General features: G+C 39.4%; 1 protein-coding gene across 3 annotated transcripts in view; it reads right to left on the reverse strand.

The window, feature by feature from the left end:
• The window catches only part of vps13c (vacuolar protein sorting 13 homolog C), a 511,929-nt gene that overhangs the window by 339,009 nt on the left and 152,890 nt on the right, over positions 1-20,030 (reverse strand). For all 3 annotated transcript variants that reach the window (XM_076287956.1, XM_076287955.1, XM_076287957.1), the window contains 7 exons: positions 19,552-19,669; positions 18,178-18,307; positions 14,805-14,874; positions 14,393-14,493; positions 6,377-6,527; positions 5,081-5,160; positions 4,901-4,960 (listed from right to left, as the gene is read on the reverse strand). In XM_076287956.1, the coding sequence (XP_076144071.1) occupies positions 4,901-4,960; positions 5,081-5,160; positions 6,377-6,527; positions 14,393-14,493; positions 14,805-14,874; positions 18,178-18,307; positions 19,552-19,669 (710 nt within the window). The remainder of the gene's footprint in view (positions 1-4,900; positions 4,961-5,080; positions 5,161-6,376; positions 6,528-14,392; positions 14,494-14,804; positions 14,875-18,177; positions 18,308-19,551; positions 19,670-20,030) is intronic.

A 20,030-nucleotide genomic window follows, 5' to 3' on the forward strand; every position in this document is an offset into this window, starting at 1 on the left:
CTGTCTAAAACCACCGAGCTGCTGATCAGCAATTATGACTTTGGACTGTTTTGTTCTTCCAGTGCTCTCCTGACTGCCAGTGAATTCTCCGGGTAGGTCAGTTGTAAAGAACTTAGTTGGCATTGAATCGGTTGTGAAGACACAGTTGAGCAGAGTTTTCACGCGGGTCATCACTGTCCTTGGACATTTTCAGCCGGTTGGAAATTGGGCTAATTTAACATGATTTTTTCTTTTTAATTTTCTTTTATTTTTTACTTTTTATTTATTCATTTATTTGCTGTTTGTCTTGTATGTCTTGGTGTCACGGGTACGCTGGTGACTACGCCGCTCCGTCAAAAAAAATCAGCCCTGGCATATTTGGCCCAAGCGGCCTTCAAATTGGTCAGGCACACCTAATTAAATACAAAATCCTTGCATTACCCTTGCATATATGCATATATTTTCAACTAAGTGTCATAGAACACTGAAAGTGGACAAATGTGCCTCATTCACTATCATTCCATGCCATGAATCACATGATCTTATTATTCAAGTAGGCTATACAAGCAATTATGAAAGAAGAGTTTCTGCTTCAATTCAAAGTATTTCAAATTATTCAATAGGCTACATTTAAACCAGGGATGGGCAACTTTGATGATACAGAGGGCCACAAAATGTTCTTGTCGCTGTCAACGGACCGTATGTGACTGTGCACATCCACCACTATATATATACACATATATATATATACATACATATATTTTAATAGTGCTTCTATTCACCAATGAACTTGAAATAAACTAAAAAATATTACGCATTCATAATAAATCTTTTTTCCACTGTAATGGGTAATAGTGACTCTTGTAAAAAGGCTGTTGTTAGTGTATCTTTACCAGGGTTTCCATTTCAAGTCAAATGTAAAATTCCATGACTTTTCTTGACAAATGGCAATGGGCATTGAAAAAGTAAGTAAGTATACTCTTTTGATCCCGTGAGGGAAATTTGGTCTCTGCTAGTGTTGCACGGTGTATCGATACTAAAAAGGTATCGCGATGCCTTCACGCAAAAAACGATACGATTTCAGACGTTTTTAGAATCGATACTTTATTAAAATAATAACGTTCTGTGTCTGTGTGAACTGCTGCTCTCACTGCTCCTTGCACGCATCTAGGCAAGTGGGCGTGTCAAGCAGGCAGCTCTGAGTGAGTGAGTGCGCAGCCAACGTGAACATAGTTCTTTGCCGACAGTTCTAGGCCTTGAGGATAAAACAAAAGGTGCAGTGAAATCTGCAACTATTTCGGATACATCGCGAATAGTGAAGGCAAGCCATCAGGTACACAAAGTAATTTAAAAGCAGTAGGCTACGCATGGAACTTGGCTAAACACCTCGCAGACATATCCCAACATTTTTAAAGAGTTCAAAGAACGACAGGTTAACGAATATGCTATAGAGAACACGACTACATGGTTAGTGCCAAGTTCTTTTCTTATGTTTTAGTCTAGCGAAAACGAGTATGGTTATCTGGGATAAAGCGAACCTTCCTTCATCCATGAATTTTGACGAGACATAACTATAGACTGTAAAAAATAGGACATAACGAGCTGTAATCATAGGGTGCTAACGTGATGAAAGCGCAATGTTCACGCCAGAATAACATTAGCCTACCATAACTTGTAAACGATCTATTTCATGTTCGGTCAGTAGCCTACTACTGGTAATATTTGTCATGGCATGTAGACTGCAATTTGTTCAATAATTATTGTCCAGATGTAGGATAGGCTACCCGAAATGCGCTAATTAAAGCCCAAAGCATAATACCACCAAATGTGTTGAGTCCTAATAATAGCGGCTTATACGTGGTAGCAAATCATGTTATCAAAGAAATAGACGTAATGTAGGAATGCACACAGATATATTGCAACAGGAAACGGTGTAGGCCTATCTGACGAAGACCTGAGTGGTTGGAACGTCGTACTTGTACACTGGGCGCAAAGAAGACTATCCTCACATTTTCCCTTTTGCAACTGTCAAAGAAATCCCATGAACACGGGAAGGCCTAGGGTAGCCTATACTGTACATCAGATGGCCTAAAGATTAGGCCCCTCTGCATAGCATTCAGTGATTTGCATGCAGTAATTTTAACACTGACCTTGATCTAGCCTAGTTTGGCTATTTAAAGCTACTTTATTGCCAAAACACAACACAATGTAAATTAACTATAACAAACAATAAAGGACTTAATCACACAAAGTAGGCCTACTATTTTACTGACTATAAAAAAAAAAATATGTAGGAAGTTTAGAACCCAGAATTGACCTACAAAAGTGCACCAAATTTAACACAAATGACTCAATACACTTGGAGGAGGTATGAGTCCTTTCTTCTCCAGATATCTTAGGATTTCGCCGTAGTATCGTTTTAGTATCGAGCATCGTGATATTTATGGAAGGTATCGTATCGAAGTCATAATTTTGGTATCGTGACAACACTAGTCTCTGCATTTATCCCAATGTGAACGTGAATTAGTGAAACACACTCAGCACACAGTGAACAGTGAGGTGAAGCACACACTCATCCCGGCGCAGTGAGCTGACTGCAACAACAGCGGCGCTCGGGAGCAGTGAGGGGTTAGGTGCCTTGCTCAAGGGCTCTTCAGCCGTGCCTACTGGTCGGGGTTCGAACCGGCAACCCTCCGGTAACAAGTACAAAGAGCTAACCAGTAGGCCACGGCTGCCCCATAAACAGGTAGGGCTAGCTACAACCACTCAAGCAAGTAGTAATGGAAAAAGCTAATAACTCATTATCACCCGGAGAGAAGAAATACTCTTTTTTGATTGGCTGGTGTGGTGGCTATTAATTCTGAATAACAGGACACCTATGAAATAGATCTGGTAAAAAAAGTTTAATCACCGTTCCATATCAATGCTTATGAATGGTAACTATAACAACCATAGTAGGACGACGGTTGAGCCTGAAAGCAGGCTTCGCAACAATGGAATCAACTGTAAACAAGCTAACTGTCCATGCGATCGCTGTTATAGGGCCAAAGAAAGTTGTACAAGTTGGCTTCTTTTTAAACGGAACCGATTGTTTCCTTTGCGTGTTAAAGGCTTGGTGAGGTGTCCTGTTATACGGAATTAATCAACTTCGCTGTGCGTTGGGGAGTTCTTTGCCTCTCGCCCTCGTCCATTAATTCTGTATAACAGGACACCTCGGTGGACTCTGTATGCTGAACGCAGCTCGCACCGAGCAACCAAGACCATCAGAGATGCCTCACATCACATGATCTCTTCCAACTTCTGCCCTCTGGAAAACGCTATAGATCTCTGAAGACTGGAATGACGCGCTTCAACAACAGCTTCTACCCTTCAGCAATTAGACTCCTGAACTCCTTAAGATTTGCAACTCTACTTATTTATCTATTTTATTTTATCCCCTCCCGCAATTAATCCCCCCACCCCCCACCTCCCCACCGGACTGAGCTACAAAAAATACCACCAACATTATTGTGTGGCAATTAAAGTTTCTATTCTAATTCTATTCTATTCTATTCTTGACAAAAAGAAAGGCATTATTAAAGATAGGCACAAAAAACAAATGTCCTCCGGTTCATCGTGCCCCACCTGTCATGTCTCTATTCCACACTAGTGGGGCCTGCCCCACACTAACCACTGCTGTAGGCTATACCTACATAAATTGCTGGTATTCCTACATTTTAGAACAGTAGACCTACATTAACCAATTCCCTTTAATGTCTTCGAGTAGCCTATCGTATAATTAAAGTTGACTTGTGCATGAATATGACGTTTTGTAGCCTACATTTTCGTCAGTGTGAGAAGTTGAACTTTCCCCCTTCTAACTATATCGGACTTTAAAGACTTTTCGGTGCGGCAGTGCGAGAGAGGGAGAGACTCCACTCGGTTGCACACACACATACATGCACCCCTACGCACACAGTCACCCGCCACATCTCCCTGTCTTATAAACGGTGTTGTGTGTTTGTTTGAAGTATTGTTTCATGTTGTGTAAAGTATGTTTGGTGTACAGTTTGTTTAATTGTTGGTGTCGGGAGTTTTGCTGCCAGTTTGGCGTTCATTCATGCGTCAGACCAAATGTTTGGTCTGCCGCGATTTTTCTTTAGTTTTGCCCAATGCGGCGTTAATTATAGGACAGTGGGACGTAGGACAGTTAATTATTGGGACAATGCTTTTACCAACATCCCACAGAGGGAGGGAGTGGGGCATTGTGATACAGAGGTGTTTGCCTTGTCTGTTTGTCTTCTTGTTATTATTATGTATGTGGGGAATATGTGTTATGGTAATTAACATGTATTTTTGTAGTAATATGCACCATTGTCATTTTGTATATATTTGTAATAGTTATTTTGTTAATAGTGAATGTCCAGTAAAAGTGGTTACCTATTTGGGTGGTTTGAGCCAATATCCTCATTTGGGCTAATTTAGGACAATTAGTAGGGTTATTTAAGAGGGGTAGCTCAGTTCCCCTGGAGAGCAAAGAAAGAGCAGCTCTCCTGTTGTGAGGCAGAGATTTAGCTTTATGCTCTTGTGTAAATCTGGATTACTGAACTGGAATACTGAACTTATTTTTGGTTTGTTTGTTTAAAAGTGTTTTTCTTGTTAAATAATAGCCTATTGCTATTCCAGCAAGTTTTTTTGGTTATTTAATAAATAGTCTTGCACTGCTGAAAACCTCTCCTGCACCTCCTTTTCCACCTACAACCCCAAGATCACATCCCAATTGGTGGGCTGGCTGCCTCGGTCGCTCACAGTCAGTCTATAGATTAAACAATCTGCAGTATGTAATGTGGAATATCCCAAGACCTTCATAATAACCACCACGTTAAATCACAAGGTTACGATGATTTATCTAAATATGGTAAACACATTTTTATGGATTTACCTTAAGTGTTTGTTCAGTGTTCTCAAAAGTGTTCAGAAAGTGTGGTCCATCAGGATCAGCCTGCAGGTCATAAAGCACAAACATCAGTATCAGCAGTATCAGTACAGGCATAAGAACATGCTTTAAAATACTGAGTGTGCGTGCATGCACATGCATGCATGAGTGTGACACATGGCTTACTTTAACAAACACTACTTTCAACAGATCATTGTCATGGGCATCAGAAGAACAGATCAAATGCAGCGGCTGATTGAAGGAGTCTGCAAAACAACACAGTGTGTGTATACATGTCTATAGTTACATACATGTTCTGTGTGTGTGTGTGTGTGTGTGTGAGTGAGTGAGAGAAAGAGAGAAAGAGTGTGAATGTGTGTATGTGTGTGCTGTAAATGGCTATCAGAGTTGATAAGTTGATTTGTTTCAATGGCATTAATTTGTAAACATCTTCTATACAGATGCAGGCTGGGTTATGATGACTCTCGGAATAATAGTCCTCCAGCATCAAGTTGCATTGCAACATTATTGGAAATTCTTCTCCAAATTGTGTAACCTCGACCGAACACTTCTGACCCCTGCAGTGCACTGCTATGACATTTACAAGAATTAAACTATGAGAAAGCAATCTTTAAAAGGATTTCTGATAAACCTTTTCTGCATAACCTGCAACCATAAATTATCACCGCATCTTGGTCAGGAGATTAGCCATTACAAGATCACTTAGCCTATCATATGGTTGCATGTCGTCATAGTTTCAGTGTCACCAAAAGTGTAATAGGATTATCCAAACATTCTGTTATGCTAGACTTTTTGTCATCGTGACATGGCGTGTCGCAGACAATAAATCGCTGGTCGTTGAGTACGTCACGTTACAAGATAGTTCATCATTTCACGGTGGTTCTGGACCTTTCATATTCAAGCACAACACAGGAAATGTATCAGCTATTACAAAATTGTGGATGAACTCATGTAATCAGTCCAAGGCATGAATTTCCACGTGAATTTCCTTCTACTTGAAAACAAAGAAGATGGATGCTGCTGCTGGCAAACAGTGATCTTTGAATCGCAACTCGAGTTAAGCTTTTTTTTAAATTGGCAAAAGTTTGATCAACTAGCCAACTAGCTCCGCTGGTGGGAAAATGTGACTCATGAGTTGTAGCTGGTTGTTGTGCTATCCTATTGTGTGCAGAGAAAATTTGAAAGACAATCGTTTATCCCGCCCCTCGGATTGAGCAGTGCCTATGGTAAGTTCCCAGAACCTACATCTTGATGTGGGACTGGCTCGTCAGGCTATAAAAACATGGTAAAGCTGAGGCAACAGCTTTTTTTTCTTTTTTTTTTCTATTTTTTTCTTGACTAACTGTGCATCATTTCTTTTCTTACTCGAGAGAGTCTGTGGGTGTGTATATGTGTGTGTAGAGAGAGAGTGAGAGGGAGAGAATTAAAGAGATAGCATATAATTGTGTGTGTAAAGTATACCTCTAATTTCATAGTGATCCAGGCTGACCTTGTGCAAGTATGATGTAATATTCATGTCATATGTTCTAAGTTTACCCTCAGCACCAAGCTGACAAACACAAGCTAAAACACACTGTTCATTGGAGTCATCCCGTGTCAGTTGCAGCAAGACCTAAAACACAGAACAAATATACACATCAGATACTAGAACTGCGGAGCCCGGGAGGTGACATGAAAAAAAAAACGAAGGTAAAAAAAAAAAAAAACTGAGAAAAGGTATGTACTGGGGACAAAAACACTGACTAGGTTTGCGAGATCTTGAGTTTGTTTTTGCGAGATCTCGAGTTTCTTTTGCGAGATGTCGAGTTTCCTTTGCGAGATATTGACTTTCTTTTGCGAGATCTCGAGTTTCTTTTGCGAGATATTGACTTTCTTTTGCGAGATCTCGAGTTTCTTTTGCGAGATCTTGAGTTTGTTTTGCGAGATCTCGCAAATCCATCAATGCATATGAGAACCACTAGAAATGTTCCGGAGAGCTTTAGCCACTGAAATTAGGTTGCAGTTCCTTATTTTGCCATCTGCGTTGGTCTGAGGTTGCGTTCCACGCTGACTGACAAGCCAACCTAGTCAGGGTGCGATTTGTGAAAAGATCTGAGGGGGAATGCTTCATTGCTCCTACACATCACTCCATCCTAAGCCTCGATTTCAATAGTCAATTTGACTTTAGAGGCTCTAAAAATATGTTAAATAAATAAATAAACAAAATAAGTTTTGTTTCCTTTTCTTTAACTTGTTTAGCTGGGTTCTCCAGTGCAGTGAACAAGCCGCTGCATTCTGCAGTGAGTCAAGACCAGAAGTTAACGTTACCACACACCCAGTGTTCTAGCCTTGATTTTAGACAGGGCCGGTCCGTTATTCTGGGCTGGGGAGTAACATGCACGCGCGCCCACGACCGCGACAGCCATATGGCCTAGGTATATGCACGCAGCACAGGTGAGCACAGGCTACCAGGAGAAACATCAAACAATTCAGATCAATTAGTTAAAATAATATAGATCAACCATACAATTGCAAGCGACCATGCCACAGCGGGCTACTGTATTAATATCATTATTGTCCTACCGTAACGTTATCCTCGTCTGTTGCCCGAACGTGAAGCCAAAAACCATAGGCCTACCTTCTTCGCGTTCTCTCCCTCCTTTTTTGTATTTTCTATCCTCTGTTTATGTTCTTTTTGTCTGGCTACCAAATTTGTTTACAGACATTTTTCCACTAGTTTAGCCTACCAAGCATAGGCTACGCGTAGCCACGGCCGGGTCTGGACGGGCCAAGGCCCGTCTACTTGTCAGTCTTGCCCGACCAATTAGAGGGCTTTCCTTCGTTTACTTTCCTTTGTTTACGTTCACCATCTAAAAAAGACACGCAAGTCAACACTGTGCTGAGAATCAGTCAAGAATCAGTCAAATCGCAGCCGGCAGCTCCGTAATTGTCAGGTGTAATGAAATGCGTTCATATTCCACTTTTTATGTCATAAACGTTGCATGCCTATGGAAAGGCTTTGCAGTTGGATTGTCCGATGGTCAAGCTGTTGCTTAAATTTTTTAATTTATGCGACGCACCAATGCTGGGTTCATGCAGTTTTGCACAAGTTTAAAATGTGTCATTTTTGTTCAATAAGTTCCACTTTTCATGTCATGAATATAACATGCCTATGATAAGGCTTTGACGAACTTCACTTCAAGCTGAAAGGAACTTCACTTCAAGCTGAAAGGACTGATATTAACCTGTGGAGGAGTACGGTCACAAATATGTGATCAGATGCAGCTGGGCCCCTGGGAGTACGATCACAAATATGTGATTAGAACGTTTTCGAAAAAGGTTCTATAACATGACGCAACAATTACCCTCAGGGACTTTTCTGCCATTAAAAATTTTTTAAGAACACTGAAACTATAGAACGTTCGCGTAGAATTCTAGAAGGTGCCAGGAAAATAATTCACTCTCTGGGGAACGGCATTGTCTTAAAGAATTCACTCATCAACAGGTTAAACTAATATTTAGCAGACACTTTTGTCCAAAGCGAGCACACTCGCAATGGCGGACCCCAGTCGACCGACCTGTCTGTTGGTGACATTACCACTGCTTCACCACCCCCAGGTGGAGAAAGGGCAGATGTTGAATTCAGTGTCTTGAACCATTTTTCTATGGGGGTAGTGGGAATCATGCTGACCAAGATCTGTGGTAAAGTTTTAATTTGAATTGCTGAAATTGTCCTTATCCAATGGATGAATGATATTATTATGATTATGATATTCAGTAAGTTTTATTTCAGTGTAAGTTTATTTTCCTTTTTCAAATTTATGTTAAGTTCTAATTGAATTAGTATATATTATTTGATTGTTATTTATTATGTCTTATTTGCATTTTCATTTATGTTGATATTGTACAGCACTTTGTAACTTTGTTTTGAAAAGTGCTATATAAATAAAGATTATTATTATTATTATTATTATTATTATTATTATGACCGCCGTGCAGCGAAGCGAACCATTTTTTTTTGTATGTTGATCTCAAGGGCCCATGTCAACCCATTCCATAACCACTCATTTCATGTATAGCGCCACCTAGTTAAACACAAAAAAGTAAAAATGAGGTGTTGTAATTGAACATAGTCAAAACTGCACGAAATTTGAAGTGTAGGATCATTATGACACCCTCTGTATGCATGCCAAGTTTTGTGGAATTCCGTTCATGGGGGGCCACACAATAAATTAATTTATGTTACTATACACCAACTGGCCTGTAGGTGGCCGGAGACAGTTTTCTGTGAATATCTCGATAACCGTAGGGCCTAGGAGGTCCAACTTTTTTATGTATGTTGGTCTTAAGGGGGCATGTCAACCCATCCCATTACCACTTATTTCATGTATAGCGCCACCTAGTTAAAAATTAAAAAGCAAAAAATTAGGTGTTTTCATCACAATATCTCTGGCTGACAAGGTCAAAACTGCACGAAATTCAAAGTGTAGGATCATTATGACACCCTCCGAATGCATGCCAAGTTTTGTGTACTTTCGTTCATGGGGGGCCTTACAATTAAATAATTTATGTGTACATTTAGTGACGTACACCAACAAGGATTCCGGGGACACTGAAAGACCGGGGTGCACAAAACTCGGTGGGCATGTACCCCCACATGGATTACATTACATTACATTACATTTGGCTGACGCATTTTTAGCCAAAGCGACTAACAACATGGTAAACAGTTTAAGTTTAGAGCAATTCTCAACAATATTAGGACAATTTAAAAAACATTAGAGTACAGTAAGAATAAGTGCATCAGTGAGTGCTGTTTTTAACAGTTACGTGTCAGTTTAAGACGGCTGGTGAGTGCTAGGATCAGCAAGACTTGTTGTAAGTGTTGCTATGAGAGGAGATGTTCTCTAAAGAGCTGGGTCTTCAGGAATTTTTTGAAAATGGAGAGGGATGTCCCTGCCCTTGTAGGAACTGGCAGTGTGTTCCACCAGCGAGGAACAACAGATGAGAAAAGTTTGGATTGGCCTGAGCGTACCGGAGGTAGAGCTAGACGTCGTTCGTCTGAGGAGCGCAGCGGTCTGGAGGTAGCGTATGTCTGTATGAAGGCATTCAAGTAGGTGGGAGCAGAACCGGAGACTACTTTGTAGGCGAGCGTTAGAGCCTTGAATTTGATGCGGGCCGCCATAGGTAGCCAATGTAGCTGGATGAGTAGCGGGGTAACATGTGCCCTCTTGGGTTGGTTGTAGACCAGGCGCGCCGCCGCGTTCTGGATCATCTGAAGTGGTTTCACTGCGCAGGCTGGGAGACCTGTCAGGAGGGCGTTGCAGTAGTCGAGTCGTGAGATGACTATTGCCTGAACCAGAAGTTGGGTGGCATCTTGATTTAAGTAAGTCCTGATTTTCCGTATATTGTAGAGTGCGAAACGGCATGACCATGGATAGCATGGAACCGTCATTTTTCGTTTTGATCTGTAGCCCCCCCGCTGGACTGGACCCCCCGGGAGGGTAGGGCAGACACAGTTCTCTGTGAATATCTTGAGGGCCTAGGGCCTAGGATGACCATTTTTTTCCGTATATTTGCCTCCAGGGGTCATGTTAACCCATTTCATGTGCACACATGTGCACAAACAGATACACACACACACACACACATTCACAGTAATCATACGTATGACACATACTCACACAGTAGACATATGTACGCTTGCATGCACAGGCACATACGCAGGCACACACACAAGCATGCACACACACACACACACACACACACACACACACACACACACACACACACACACACACACACACTCACACACACACACACCCACACACATAAACAAGGCCTTTCAGCGTGAATTCTTTTTGTGGAAAAAATGTGCTGGACTGGGCGGCGGTCATATTTTGTACCGCTCTGCGGTACATCTAGTTACAGTGCATGAAAATGCACTGTACTGTTCTTCCTAGGCAACTTCTTATTATTATTATTCCGCTTACCACTTTTTCCGTACGCAATTTCTCTTGTTTAACTTAGAAACTTCATTCAAACTTTGTAACGTAGGTCTTCAAACAGATCGGGTTGCTATGTCTTTTCAACTTTGAAACTTTCATACTTTTTAAACTATTAAAGAAAGACTTTTTAAAAATCCCCATAGACTTAACATTGCCGATTATGACATCATGATACGGCCATTAAGCAATTACAAATCCTATGGCAGGTGTTCAGGCCACCTGCAGCCTCAGGCTTTAAGCATACAATCTGGGTCAATTAAGACTACACATCCTATTCAACTGTTTCCTCTGCCCAAAACTGTTTCAAAATAAAAGTCCTCACTACTATAATCCACTGTTAAACAATGTAACCCATTAAACTACTGAACTTTTTACATTCAACTTTTAAATGGTCTACTTTTAAACTATCATTAAACTATCTATCTATTAAAGTAGCTGTCTATCAACAACTTTTAAACTATCTACATTCAACTTTTAAACTTTTAAACTATATACATTCAACTTTTAAACAGTCTACTTTTAAACTATTATTAAACTATCTATTAAACTAGCTGTCTATCAACAACTTTTAACTTGTCATCAACTATGTCAACACTTGTCATCAACTATGACTCCTACCCACCGTAGCTAGTTAGCATGGTTAACATGGTTAGCATTGCTAGCATTGTTAAAATTTTTAGCAAAACTGCTAAAAATGATTAGCTAGGTTAGCTAAGTCCCATGGTTAGCATAGTTAGCATGTTAGTTAGCATAGTTAGCATAATAACTAAAAATGATTAGCTAGGTTAGCTAAATCAAATGGTTAGCATAGTTAGCATTGTTAGCATGCTAGTTAGCATAGTTAGCATAACTACTAAAAATGATTAGCTAAGTCACATGGTTAGCATAGTTAACATGCTAGTTAGCATAACTACTAAAAATGATAGTTAGCATGTTTAGCAAAACTGCTAGAAAATGTTAGCATAGTTAACATTGCTAGCATAATTAACATGTTTAGCAAAACTGCTAGAAAACGTTAGCTAAGTAGCATGGTTAGCATGTTAGCATTGCTATAAAACATTAGCTAAGTAGCATGGTTAGCATAGTTTAAAATCTTAGCATAACTGCTAGCAAACATTAGAGCCATTCCAACTTTTAGTTATCGTCAAATATCTACCTATACACAGCCATTAAACTATTTGAATATCAACATTTATTAAACTTCCAGTCTGTCAACAACTTTTAAACTATTTACCTTCAACTTTTAAACGGTCTTCTTTTAAACTATCATTAAACTATCTATTAAACTAGCTGTCTATCAACAATTTTTAAACTATCTACTATCTATCAACAACTTTTAAACTATCTACATTCAGCTTTTAAACAGTCTACTTTTAAACTATCAACTTTTATTAAGCTATGCAACCACCATGTCTATCCTAGCATCACCGTAGTAACCATCTCTGTATTATCTGTTTTAACTATACATGATATTTTACATCACAACTTAGCATTTTCATGCACTGTTAATTCCTTGGAATTGCATTTTAGTTGTTATTATTATTATTATTATTATTATTATTATTATTATTATTATTATTATTATCAACCTTGTCAAATGCCTTTTTTATGTCTAGTGATACTATGATGGTGTTGTGTTCAGGCTTGGAATTTCACCATTTTAGGGGCAAGGCCAAAAGGCCTTCAGTTGGGCATATTTGGTGGAGGGCACAAAGGCCACACGTCAGGGCACCAAGGCCAAAGTTAACTATGAAACATTACAAAAACATGAAACATGACATATAACATAGAACTGTAAATCATCTGATTTTAATATTTACATATATTTAGGCTAAATTTAACATTTATTTTCTATTTGGCCTGTTATGAAATCATGTGGAACAATTTAAACACATTGTGAAACCCAAATTTGAAGACATGCATGTCGAAATTTGCTGCAAATTCAAAACCGGATTACTCGGCTAACTGTACAGGGGACTGCTTTGCGCCTTTGTGTTCGGTAAGGTCTGTTGTTTATTCTGATAAATGGTTTGCCATGTGTTGAAAGAAGGGTTCGTGAAGTATTACACCAAGATGAATGGGTGGGGAGATGGGTGCAGAACCAACATTATGCAGAATAATATGATTACATTTAATCATATTATTTACTTTTTACAAACCGTTCACCACAACAATTAGCGGCTAACATTGTTTAAAAGCTGAGGAAAAGCTCTTTCATGTGATACTTGTGATGTCTGTGTGATGAGTAGGCTACTTCGCGAGTAGTTCAACTGAGAAGAATGGGTGAATTTGGACTCAATTTCTTTCTCGCCATGCGCTGTCATTTTCTCCACTGCGTAAAAGACTAAATTAATTTGTGCTATGAATGCTAAGATTATTTTGACAGGCCAAAGGCTAAATAAAAATTATTAGTAGGACGCAAAGCTGAATATTGAAAGAAGGGGGCACTAAGGCCACAGTGGCCTGTAAACCTTTTTCAAAGGGGCATCACGGCCAACGCAAGGGGCAAGGCCATGGCCGTCGTGGCCGCCATGAAATTCCTACCCTGGTTGTGTTGTATTGGTGTTTTTGGGATATGCCAATGAGATTGAAAAGTCTATGGATGTTGTTTGAAGTATACCTGTTTTTCATTAAAAAAAAAAGCTAGCTGCTAATGCTTTGGTGATAATTTTAAGGTCAGTGTTGATAGGTGACAAAGGGTGGTTGCTAAAGAGGAGGATTGGGTCTTTGTTAGGTTTTAATAGAAGTGTGATAGCTGTTTTGTTCATGTGGGGAATGGAGTTGGCTTTGACATCTGTGTGGATGAATAGTGGTAAAAAATTGGCCGGTAATCCATGTGGGCCAGGTGATTTATTGCCTGGCATGTTATTTAGGGCTTTGGCGAGTTCCTCGAATGTAAGCGATTTATGTAATGTGTCTGCTTGTTTTATGGTTAGTGAGGGAAGTTCAATTGAATCAAGGAATGCATCTATCTATCTATATCTATCTCTTATTGGGATGGTTGGTTAATGGTGGAATACAAATCACTGTAGAATTGATTAAAGATTTTGTTTATATCCTGTGGATTCTAAAGGGTCTTGCCTGAAGGGCCGAGTATGTAAGGGATAATGTATAGAACGCTGTTCATTATCAGGAAATATGTCCCAACAGGGCGAACCGGATCCCGACGTGCAGCGGAACTCTCTCTATGTACAGCTCTGCAAACATTTTTTGGAATTTTTGGCGTTTTGGACATGCGTTAATGCCCAAAACCTTTGACCCATATGTCCAATGTTGAAAGATGAGGTACCATTCAAATGTTTGGAATTTAGTCGAGTTCAATGCACCATATTTCACTGTCTGCTCCCATTAGTGAACCGCACCTGAGCAAGCACACTTTGCAGTTCCTCGGAAGCATAAACTAAATGTATTAACTCAATCATGAGTAAATTTGCATACACAGAAAGCCCATAGAAGAAAAAACAACCAACTATAACACAACAAAGAGTACCTCTTTAACTTCAAACTTGAATTGCAAGTCTGTTAGCTCAGCTTTTGTCATTTTCATGAGCTCTTCATCCTGAGAGGCATCACTGGTATCCTCCTCAAAGTCTACAGACATACACATACATGCACATTACAATCATCACCAGCATCAGCAGTATCAGTTTCATCCAAAAAAGTTCCAAAGGTCTGGTTCCTTCAGCTAAAGTAGTATCAATACATAACATAGCACATAAATTAATTACTGTAGACACAGTATGCCATACTGTATATACTAAAGTCTGTGTTTTCCCTGTTTGGAGAAAGTCTTTTTGGCATGTGGCTTGTCAAAGTGTGAAAAAGAATATCCCTGTGAAGATAAGTCAAAGATAAATTGTATACCGTATATCCAAGTGTAATATATGCATTTGTTACTTTACCTGAGTCCATGTCCAGAAAAGTAGAAGCATTTAAAATCTTGGTTGTGTTTGACAGAGGTGTGGCCAAAACCTGCATATATTTGCAGAACAGTCACACAGTCAAAGTCTACCTAAAATATAGGTAGGCAATATGAATTGCAAAGCTATGAATCACATTGCCTATTTATGGGCATCATCCGCACACATGCATACATTGTTCACCACAAAAGCTACCCCAGATAGCAAGGTGACATTCATATGATGTTGATTTTCCATCCAAAAGATTGAGATTGAAATCTCAATGGTAAATAGACATTGAAGAAGCATTACAATCCTGACAAAAACACGACAGTCCAGGAGCACTAAATGGTGAATAGATATTGAAACAACATTGGTTTAGTTAGCGTGCTTGCTGAAAGCAACACAATATTGTTCTTCTTAAATTTTCTTCTTCTTATTATTCCCGGGTCCCTAATTTTCCGTAAGCTCCTGCCCCTAGACCTTTTGAAATATCGCCACCTGTCCAACTCTAGAAGGTCCGGTCAGTACCGGTGACCGGTGTAACGGGAGAAGATGACGTCACTGACCCTAGTCGTTCTTCCGCCATATTGGATTTCATTTAAACTGAAACTAACTTTCATAGATCACAAATTTTTTCCGATCTTCACGTAACTTAACGTACATGATTCCCGAACCAAGACTCACAAAAGTAACCAGAAGGATTTTTGATTTTCGAAAGCGTTTGCCCGTCACAGCCAAACAAAATTGTCGACGTAGCTGCCAAACAGGAAATAAGATCATATCTCAGGAACGCTTTCACGTATCAAAACCAAACTTGGTACATGAACTCGAGACTCCAATGTGAGGATGCACACGAAATGTGGTGCCCTTTGATCCCTAGGGAGCGCTGCAATTAGCCAAGAAATGTGGGTGTTGTGTTAATAAGGCACGTTACTTTTGACCCGTAGGCCTGATTTAAAATAAATGAGGTACTGTTAGAATCCTTGGATCAAGCCGAGTTCGATACATCATGTGTCGTCAATCTCCGCCATATTGGATTTTAGCGAAAGCAAAGCTAAAGTTTCACAGGTCACAAATTTAGTCTGATCTTCACGAAACTTACGTACATGATTTTCAGACTATGCCTCGCAAAAGTTATGGAAAGGATTTTTGAATTTCGAAAGCGTTCACCAATCAAAGCCGATCGAAATCAGTCGTGAAACCGCCAAGCAAGTGAGTTCATATCTCAGCAAGGCTTTGATGTATGAAGTCCAAACTTGGGACATAGACTCGGGACTCCCATCCTGAAGATGCACAATACATTTGGTGTCTTTTGACCACTAGGGGTCGCTATAATCACAGGAAGTAGGCTCATACTGTATGAGCCTGTTCACGTATAGAAACCAATCGGGGTATATTGACTTGGGACCCCATCCGGACACACAATAAATTTGATGACCTTCAACCACTAGCAGGGTGCTAGAGTTACAGGAAGTTAGCTCATATCTCAGCGACACTTTCATTTATCAAAACAAAACTTGATACAAGGACTAGGGACTCCATTGTGACGGCACAATATAATTTGCTGTAACTAGCAAAAAAAATCTAGTGTTTTGGCATTTTGGATGTACATTAATGCACATAACTTTTGACCTGTACGCCCGATTTTGCAAAATGAGGTACCGTTGTAATCCTTGGATCAAGTCGAGTTCAACCCATATTTAATAATAATCGACAGAACATTGATACATAGTTCACTAAAAGATATTGAAAAGTCATGGATTTATGGTTGACCGGGAAATCTGGACGTGGTGATTGAAAAGTAGTGGATTTATAGTTTACTATGAATGGCTGTTGCTGCCAGCAAACACGGCATGGTTCAGTGAGCTCACCCAGCTAAAATTAAATACCATTAAACACCATCTTCAGTCTGTCATTTTGACAGTAAACTCAAACATTTTATATATATTTGCGAGATAAATAGTGGTTTACTTCGGTTTAATATCAATCAAAATACCATTGAAATCATGTTGATCTTTAGTTAGAATTTAAACGTTGTTTCAATATTAATTGAGGGCGCAAAATGATGTACAATCATTGCAAGTGTGACGTTGATTCAAGGATTTAACGTTGACAGTAATATTGATTTAATGTAGCGTCCATGACTAATTGTTTTCTGGGATGTAAATAGGCCATTTGTTTGAATTTGTTGCAAAAATGGATGACATCATTTGCAATGATAAAGATGGGCAAACAATTCATATGTCGATATTCTGAAGTGACATGGCGATGTAGGATTACAATACATTATAATATAAACAAGTACCTGTATTGGCCCGAATATAACTCAACCCACCTTTTGTTTTAAAAAATTAAAGAAATACTGCTAATTTGATGTTCAATCATTTTTATTCATAATCATTTATAAATGTGCACTGTCACTTTTAAAGAAGCCCTATGCAGGTCTGGTTATTCATTCGCTGTTTCTGGGTTTTCGCCTGATTTGGGCTCGCATTTTTCACGACATAGCTCCCCCTGCAGCTTCGGTAGTAAGTGACTGCTACGCTAAACCCCCACTAGCTAGCGAGCTAGCCATCAAGAAACCAAGCTAAACACATACAGGGCTCACAATAAAACAGTCGAGCAAACACATTGTTCAAGAGACTATCAAACCACATTACAAAAAAACGAAGTTCACCCTGACCCAAGGGTAGGCTACTTACAATTTCAACAGCAACAAAGCCAAGTCGGAGTCCGTTTTGCAGTCTTCTTAGAAACTACAATCTGACTACATTTTCGAGGCGCGATTGGATACTTCACATCCTGATGTGTTCGGACCGCGAACAGAAAGTTGCATATTCGATTTTTCCGCGGAGAAGCACTAGGGGGAAACGAAGCACCCACCAAACGACCCAAAAAGTGTTGTAGAACCATCACAACGACTCTCAACCTGCATAATTAAGGTAATTTTTGCTAAAATTGTTGCATAGGACTTTTTTAAGAGCATTGTGTCTATACGTTCTCATAATGATCTTTTGCCAGCTCCATTCAAATTAACCTATGGCTAGTGCTGTGCCTATGGCTGTGCCTGCTCACAGTTTAAAAATGGTCACTAGTGGGAACTACTGTTGCCTTTATAATTTATTTTCAAAAGTTTCTAATATTAAAAAGGAGATATCAATTATAAGCAGTGTGCAGTAACGACAACGTCGTCTAAGAAAAAAATAGCCAGCAGCCTATGATAACATCATTTTAAATGCTCTGCGGGCTGGATTAAATTGCGTGGTGGGCTGGATCCAGCCCACGGGTCATAGTTTGCCCATCTCTAGCCTAGACTAAACCACATCCCTCTACATTACATCTCATGTAATGACTTCCTCATGGATGCACATACCTTCTTAGGAGATGCAAGGGTATCTGTTGTGGATGGTAAAGGAATGCTTCTCAGGAGGTTGAACATGCCCTTGATCTTCTGTTCAGAGACTTTAACATGCAGCAGTGGCAATTCACCCAATAACTTAAACCTGCAATGGATAAACAAACAAAATATTAATACTAATTTACAAAAAATACATACAATTTACAAAAAATAAATATAAATTGATATGTAACAACCTGCCACGTCTCCCCTATATGCATTCAACAATGGTGCATTGCTGCAACTGAATTAGGTGCAGAAAGCAGACATTTGTATTCTGGTGAAATATAATACTACATGTAAATAAGCAAGCTAATGATTTTGGTGTAATGCAAATCTATAAGGTCACAAGGCAATTAAATTACGCAATTGCATAAATAAATGTGAAATGACATGTTCAAGGGCCCAAATTTTAATGACATGCAAAGCACAGAACTAATTATATGACTACACAAAATGTCTTTGCCGACTTAAAGGCTCCCTGAAGATTTTTTTTTTACCTTAAAATAATCATTTCGATGGCACATAAATATGGGGGTAGAATAGTGAGCAACTGAGGCAGATAACTTTGTCCGACTGCGTAGCGTTTTCCCGTTTTTTTCCCCACTTCTAACCTGGATTCTGGTTATTACTTACAGTTAATCCAGTGTCAGCTTCCATGTCATTGATCCTGCTACAGTCATAGACCACTTGACTTGACTGAACTGAACTCCATTAGAAGTAGGAAAAACAGTGGGAAAACACTCGCTACGCAATCAGAAAAACATATCTGCCTGAGTTACTAACTGACATTTTGCAGAACACTGCCATCTACTGGTTGTCCAGGGGAGGGTGAATTTGTGCGCGATAAGAATGTCTCAAAATTATGTCATCCACAAATCCACAAATGCGATCCACAAATGCAGAATCCACTTCCCACACACAAATGTCAAATATATATTTCCAAATACACATACAGTATATTTGTACAAATTACTTTATTTGTATGTCACAGTTGTATATTTGTGCATATCTTTCTGAGTATGCACAAATCTTTATGAGGCAATTCTACCCCCATACATAAACTTTTAATACGGCGAACAAAACTTCTGCTCTCAGCAGACACATACAGTATTTAACTTGTTTACAACTGTCGGGGGACCTCAAGAGCAAATCTTCTTTAGTGCTGCTTTAAAACCAAAAGCAAGATCCTGAGCACAAACTTCAATCTTCAGTCTGCTCAATCCTACAAACCACACCTTGCTCATTAGCATTTTGTCCCTCATCCACCTTATCTTTCAAAACTTGAGTTACAGCATGAACCACATTTCACTAAAAAGAGAGAATCATAGTAATGATAAAATGCAGGACCTTGGCATCCTGGTATCTTGGTCCACCATGCACTTGCTGAGCTGGAGGGTGAAATCCATGGGCTGCAATATGTGCTGGGGGGAGGAACCTGTCTGATGGGAAGCCTTCCAGTTTTTGCCTGTGTCAGGGTATATACAGAAATCCTGAAGTGAAATTCAATACCTTTTAATACCTTTTTTAATACCTTCTTAAAAAATTAAAACCTCAACACCACAGTGATTTTCGTCGGCTAAACCTTTCTTAGCCAAATTTGAAGGAGTTATTTTAATATATTGATCGGGGGTATGAAATTATTTGATTTTGAATTTCAGTTCATACCCATCTGACCCTATTCGTATAGACCTCTGAAGTTCGCCTACAAAAAAAGCTGTCATCTTTGCCCATATAAGGAGTTCTTGTGGGTACTTGTGTTTTTTTCATATGGGAAGATAACATGGAGATTTTGAATAATCACACCTGTTAAACTCTCCCGGTGAAGG

Source organism: Alosa pseudoharengus, unplaced genomic scaffold (assembly GCF_046254945.1).
Source record: "Alosa pseudoharengus isolate Yale_2024_CS ecotype anadromous, Long Island Sound unplaced genomic scaffold, YU_APseudo_1.1 YU_APseudo_1.1_scf_16, whole genome shotgun sequence".
NCBI lineage: Eukaryota > Metazoa > Chordata > Actinopteri > Clupeiformes > Clupeidae > Alosa > Alosa pseudoharengus.